Source organism: Danio aesculapii, chromosome 8, assembly GCF_903798145.1.
Source record: "Danio aesculapii chromosome 8, fDanAes4.1, whole genome shotgun sequence".
Taxonomy (NCBI): Eukaryota; Metazoa; Chordata; class Actinopteri; order Cypriniformes; family Danionidae; genus Danio; species Danio aesculapii.
In genome coordinates, this window is record NC_079442.1 from 32,420,770 (window position 1) to 32,427,497 (window position 6,728).

The window sequence follows — 6,728 nt, forward strand, 5'->3', positions numbered from 1 at the left end:
AAATCAACTCAAAGCTGAATAAATAAAACATAGTACAATATTTGGCTGAGCTTCAACTATTTAAAAATCAGTAACCTAAAGGTTAAAAAATTACAATTACAATATTGAGAAAAATCCTATTTAAATTTCTTAGCAATCAATATTACTAGTCAAAAATAAAATTATGATACATTTAATTCAAAAGGTTATGATCCATGCTTGTTAAATAATTAATTTATACTTCTTTATTTCACATTCATCTGAGATTCAAAACACAGACATTTCGGCTCAATGCCTTCTTCCTCAGTGTGTGAAACAATTTTCTCACTCCACCCTCTTATTCCACAGTCAATAATATTACGTCATTAATTAAAAACTCAATAGTTAAAAAACAATCCAATCTCATTTAGTTTCATATATAGCTAACAACAGGGATGTCTCCTCCACCTACAAAAACAGTAAAATATATTGATATTTACAGTAGAAATAATTTAACAAAAGCATACTCACAACTGGATGCTCAGCCAAACAAGAGGCACTCAATATAAAAAAGCGGCAATGCCAAAACTAAAAAAAATATCAAATTTACTTCAAAACTTAAACTTAAAAAAACTTTTACAAAGCATTTATTTTTCTTTACAGCAAATATATTTACAGTAGCCTAGGAAATGTACTAAATATCTCTATGGAACATGAATTTTACTTAATGTTCTAACTAATTTGGCATCAAAGAAAATGCCGCGTACAACATGTTTTTGATATTGCCAAAAATATACCTGTGCAATTGAAAACAGATTTTGTAATTAATTACTGTTGTTATTAATTACAAATAACTGTCAGCAGTCCATAAATAACCCCAAAAACTCAACTCAAGCCAACATTTGACCAAGTGCTATTTCATTATTGTAGATTGCCTGTTTGGTGAGCAGCCTGTGGAGGAGCAGGAGTTTCCCTGGGAAAGGCGAGAGAAGTTCATGGCAGACTGGACACCAGAGGTGCCTGAGCTGGAGGACATGGACTCAGACAAGGATATTCTACAGCTCATGGAGGGCACTGAAGACCTGCCAGCCATCTGGGTTGTTTCAGACAGATCCCAGCCTTCTGCTACATCCTCAATCCAGATTGATGTTAGCGACAGCTAGCATGAAGGACTTATTTTTCATTGTGTCAACTATTCATATTTAACAAACTGATTTCTTTATTTACTTCTAAAAGATACTTCTCTTGAAGGTTTTTTTTTTGTCCTACATTTCCAATTAAAACATGAAGTTGGGATATATAAAATGGAGGACAGGTTGAAGACAATTTGCTAGTCGTGATAGGCAGGATGTGACATCAAGGGGTGGGGATTTATCATTCACGAGACAGTCTGATTGGACAAAACATTCATCTGCCTAGAGCAGGATGAGTCATGAATATTTTTGCTCTGTTTTCACCAGAAAAGAATGACTGTCATTTTTGTAAACATTTAAGTGAGCACTTAAATGTTTAGAAGCAAACAAACAAACTAACAAACAAACAAACAAACAAACAAACAAACAAACAAACAAACAAACAGACTAAAAGTAGCAATTATTTCATTTAGAGTAAAGTTTTTTCTAATTTTTTTTCAGCACATTAGGCTGGCATGTGCTTCTGCTCTGCTGAAGAGTCTTTTTTTGTCATTACAACACGTAACATAATTATCTAAGTATAATCATTCACACTTACTCTGTGAGTTACATGCTGTGGGCAGTGCTCTCTTTATTGGATTTTGCACTTTGGACACAATAAAACCTTCACATATTTACAGACGACAGAGGAAGACAGCAGTGTGTCTGCACTGTAAATTCACCATGTTTCATCTGAAGAATATCGCTGCCTTCATAATACTCTCTGCCTGCGTTTGTCAAGCTCAAGCTGGTGAGTACAACATTTGTAAACATTTGTGTTTCTTTATTCTGTTGAAAAGAAAAGATTATATTTTGAGGAAAGCTACACTCTCAAAAATAAAGGTACGAGAGCTGTCACTGGGGTGGTACCTTTTCAAAAGGTACACATTTGTACTTAAAGGGTCCATTTTGGTACCTCAAAAGTATATATTAGTACCTAAAATTTTTTAAGAGGAACACTTTTGTACCTTTAAGGTACTAATATGTACCCTTGAGGTATTAATATGGACCTTTTAGGTACAAATTTGTACCTTTTAAAAAGGTACCACCGCGGTGACAGCTCGCGTACCTTTATTTCTGAGAGTGTAGTTGAAAACAAAACATTTGAATACTATGGAAGTCAGTGGTTACAGGTTTTCAGCCTTCTTCAAAATATAATAATTTTTGTTCAACAGAATAAAGAAACTCAAAAATGTTTAGAAAAGGGTAATACAATGATCAGATTCTTCATTTTTTTGTGAACTATACCTTTAGATTTTAAATGATAGGTCATATATTTGAACATATATGTACATACGTGTAATTCTAATGGTTAAATTCAAATATTTTTGCAGTACATGTGATGCAGATATGTTCATTTAAGACATACATTTTTATATAAGTGAAATCCAAACATGAACATGTTTGCCATATGCAATTTGCATATATTGCCATTAAACATTTCTATCTGGGTCATTTTTCTTGTTATATACAGAAGATTATATATGTATTAAGTTGTATATATGTTAAGTTTCATAGTAAAACCTCATGCATTAAACTGTTACTCAGGTGGCCAACGGGCGACATCAGACACAGGAAAAGTCACATTACAGCCATGGCTGGTGGGACTGGCAGCCGTTGTTGGGTTTCTCTTTATCGTCTTCGTCGCCCTCATCATTCAAAGACTCTTTTTCAAGAAAGACAAGTGAGTTCTGAGCTGAAATCTTTTTTAAAAGATTATTTACTGTACATTCAGTCATGATAAAAAGCTACAAAGATTCTATAATATCTGAAAAATCTTTTTTTAGTTTTATAACAGTAATATGGTCCATGCAGTTTAATTTAAATAGAAATGCTTTAATCGTATTTTAGTAGTTTGAGACGGTGTTAATTTTTGTTGCAGTTCCTAATAATTTGATAAGTAATTTAACAACATGATGCTGATGAACAGTTTATGGTTTTTGAAATGATTACTGCCATTTTATGATTGTAAACTTGAAGATACTGTCAAGGCCAGACGAGATCAGAAAAAACACACCTTAAGCCATTATCAGGAAATACTATTCATGCAACTTTAATGCACAATGTACATGTTAACAATATATTTTTACTGTATGTGCACTGTACAAAATGCTATGTACCACACAATAGATTTGAGTTGGAACAACATAAAGGAATTAAGTTAACCTATTCATGCATCAATTCATATTCCTTTGGCTTAGTCCCTAATCACAGGTCACCGCAGCGGAGTAAACCTTACTAGTTTTTACAACTTATTCGTTTTTACAAATTTAAGTGGATTGAGCATAAAACAATTTAGTTGTCCCCTCCAAACTCAAGAATTTGTTGTTTCAGCTCATTCTAATTTAGTAATCTGAAAAAACAGCAAACATATTTTTTCAGCCTACAGTATTTTTCTTTTTTAAATTGTAGCCATTAAGATTTCATTTAAAATGAATTCTTTAGTATGTAATATTATAATCAAAAGGTTACTGATATTTTAACACTACATTATCATGTTCAAACATGCTTTTAATATTGATTTTGACAAGAAATGAGCAGCAGAGCATAATATTACAGCAATTTGTAAAGGATCAGGTGAGACTGAAAAATTCAGCGGACAAGAATACACTAGATTTTAAAATATATTAAAATAGACAAACTTTAAACTGTGTTCAACTATGATTGATCCATATATTATTAAACTTAAAATGATGAATTTACAGTAAGTGCATCCAGTTAGAGGTAGTATTTTTATTAATTATTAAAAGGAAATAGTTCATCCAAAAATGGAAATTACTTCCCCATTTATTCTTCCTCATGTGTTTTTAAACATTAACGAGTGTCTTTCTTCTGTTGAATGCAAATTTTAAAAATGCCTATAAATGCTTAAAATATTTGTAAAAATGCTTATTTCTGAAACCCATCAACACCTTTGTAGAAATCAATGCATGTCAGCTACAGTTTTTTAAATATCTTTTTCTGCGTTTAACTCAAAACTCAGATTTTAAACAAGTGAACGGTGTAAAATAATTTTTGGGCAAACTATTCTCAGTGAAATGTGAGGCTTTTAACAAACAGCATTAAGTTCATTTGTGTCTCTCTTTGCAGAAGTGAGAAAGCAGAGAAGCATGGATTTTATGAAAACATACCGGCTGGTCTGGAGGCACATGAGGAGACCAAGCAGACCAATTTCTAATGAGAAGAGCAGCCCTGCAAGTCTGTCTTGCTCTCTGTGGAAATCATGCTACAATGTTGAGCAGTAATTGTTATGTAATTGTATTTTAGCTTGTGAAACATGTCAATATATCATTTTAAGTTATACTTTCTGCTCTGCGTTTTGTTTTTTTATGTTGTTCCTTATATCCTCCACCAGATGGCGCAGCCTTCACCCATTCACAATGCTATTTAAACACCTTTTTTGGCACATTCTCAATGCACGTTTTACTACTTTGGTGTAGATGTAACTCAAATCCTTAAATTTGAAACATTCATTATTGCACCGAGACCCCTGGAATAGAAAAGCACATACTAAATGATTCACTTTGTGCACATAATGCTCTGATTAACCGGCTTTTGACTCGTATGACATGTCTCTGGGTTCGGCATGTATGTATGCTAAATGGACAAGGCTATAAGATCCATTACTCATTTTGAGTGGCAGTTTGGACGTGTTAAATGCTTCCAGTCAAATGATGTAACCAGTTTTGCTTTTGGAACCATTTGCTCGGCCTGGGGGGATTATGTGATGAAAATATCATTTGCAGAAACAAAAAATGGCCAGGTGTTCAATTGTGTTATTGTGGAGTACAATTATTCTTCTGCTAAAAGGTGTCATTTAAAGTAAACTGTGTTTAGAGCAAGACACTGCAAACAAAAACATCTGTCCATTTTCAGATATTGAAACTTTGGGTTTTTTTTTTTTGTAAAACATCCACAACACACTTTTAAGTGTGTCTTTTGTCACACTTTATCAATTTCACTCTGTAGGATAAAAATTATAACATATAATGTCAATACAAATACAATACAAAAAGCTATTTTCTTAAAAGAAAAATTCTTCTACACTGAGCCATCTTCATTTCAGCAGCAATTTTACATAAACCAAAATTCACCTTTTTCATCATATCTGCATTCTGAAAGTTATTACTGAAGGATTTGTTCAAGCATAAAGTTTTCAACAATATTTTTCCGGCTGTATTTTTTAATTATGGAGTGATAAAAAGATTCAATTGAATTGAATTGAATTGAATTGATAAAAAGAGATTCCCAAAATCCTCTCTGTAAACAAAATATGTAAAAATCCAATATTAAGATTTTTGTGCTAGAAATGTCTGCAAATTAATGGTATTACTAATGTTATGTTATTATATTGCATAACGTTAAATAATATTTCACATTACATTTTGAAAAAGTTTGCAATTATTAAAGTAAATAATAAACTGGTTAAATATGGTGATAACTACCCAGCTAACAGGGAATGTTCTCAGAACATTACATAAGGATCATTAAATGTTGTGTAAATGGTAGCATGTAACATTAATAAAACAAATGCTTTTGGAAGAACATATATTTGTATTAATATGTATTCAGGGCGAGAAGATGGCTCAGTGGTTAGCACTGTCGCCTCACAGCAAGAAGGTTGCTGGTTTGAGCCCTGGTTGGGCCACTTGGCATTTCTGTGTGGAGTTTGTATGTTCTCATGGTTTGCATGTTTGCATGGTTTTCCTCCAGGGGCTCCGGTTTCCCCCACAGTCCAAAGACATATGCTATAGGTGAATTGAGTAAGCTAAATTGGCCGTAGTGTATGAGTGTGAATGCAAGAGAGTATGGGTGTTTCCCAGTACTGGGTTGTGGCTGGAAAGGCATCCGCTCTTAAAACAAGTTGGTGGTTCATTCCGCTGTGGCAACCCCTGATGAATAAAAGGAAAATGAATGGATTCTAAAAAATTTTTTATTAATTTATTTGTTGATTAATTCTACAATATTTATCAATATATTTCATTAATATACTTATCAATATTCAATAATAATATATATATAAAAAAATAATATCTCAATAATGTTATAACCAAAAAAATGGACGTTTGAACATTCTAAGAACCTTCCACAATAACCTTTTTATAACTTCCTAAGAACATTAGGGAAATGCTCTTAGAACATTATTACAATGTGGAAGAAATGTTCTAATAATGTTTTAAATAAATAATAAAGGGTGACACGGTGGCTCAGTGGTTAGCACTGTTGCCGCATAGCAAGAAGGTCGCTTGTTCGAATCCTGGCTGGGTCAGTTTTGGTTAAGCCATGGAGTTTGAATGTTCTCACTGTGTTTGCGTGGGTTTTCTCAGGGTGCTCCGGTTTTCCATCAATCCAAAGATATGCACTAGAGAAGAACTAAATAAACTAAATTGGTCATAGTTTATGAGTGTGTGTGTGTGTGTGTGTGTGTGTGTAAATTTGCATGTATGGGTGTTTCCCACTACTGGGTTGCAGCTGGAAGGGCATTCCCTGTGTAAAACATATGCTGGAATGGTTGGCAGTTCATTCTGCTGAAGGAAAATGAGTCAATGAATGAAATTAAAGGGATAGTCAAAAAAAAATCTTACGTTATTCTTAATC

The 6,728-nt window shown here is 33.0% G+C and overlaps 1 protein-coding gene across 1 annotated transcript; it reads left to right on the plus strand.

Moving 5' to 3' along the window:
- Window positions 1-1,750: 1,750 nt before the first annotated feature.
- smim24 (small integral membrane protein 24) lies at window positions 1,751-4,433 on the plus strand. Its single transcript, XM_056464395.1, has 3 exons — window positions 1,751-1,881; window positions 2,679-2,814; window positions 4,221-4,433. The coding sequence occupies exons 1-3, from the start codon at window positions 1,815-1,817 to the stop codon at window positions 4,306-4,308; spliced, it is 291 nt and encodes a 96-aa protein (XP_056320370.1). The 5' UTR covers window positions 1,751-1,814; the 3' UTR covers window positions 4,309-4,433.
- The last annotated feature ends 2,295 nt before the right edge of the window (window positions 4,434-6,728 follow it).

What these genes read in the sequence shown, in the direction of transcription:
- smim24 (XM_056464395.1), top strand. Translation starts at nt 1,815, where the DNA reads ATGTTTCATCTGAAGAATATCGCTGCCTTCATAATACTCTCTGCCTGC. An exon ending in CGTTTGTCAAGCTCAAGCTG is followed by an intron (nt 1,882 to 2,678) that starts GTGAGTACAACA and finishes ACTGTTACTCAG; the next exon opens with GTGGCCAACGGGCGACATCA. An exon ending in CTCTTTTTCAAGAAAGACAA is followed by an intron (nt 2,815 to 4,220) that starts GTGAGTTCTGAG and finishes CTCTCTTTGCAG; the next exon opens with AAGTGAGAAAGCAGAGAAGC.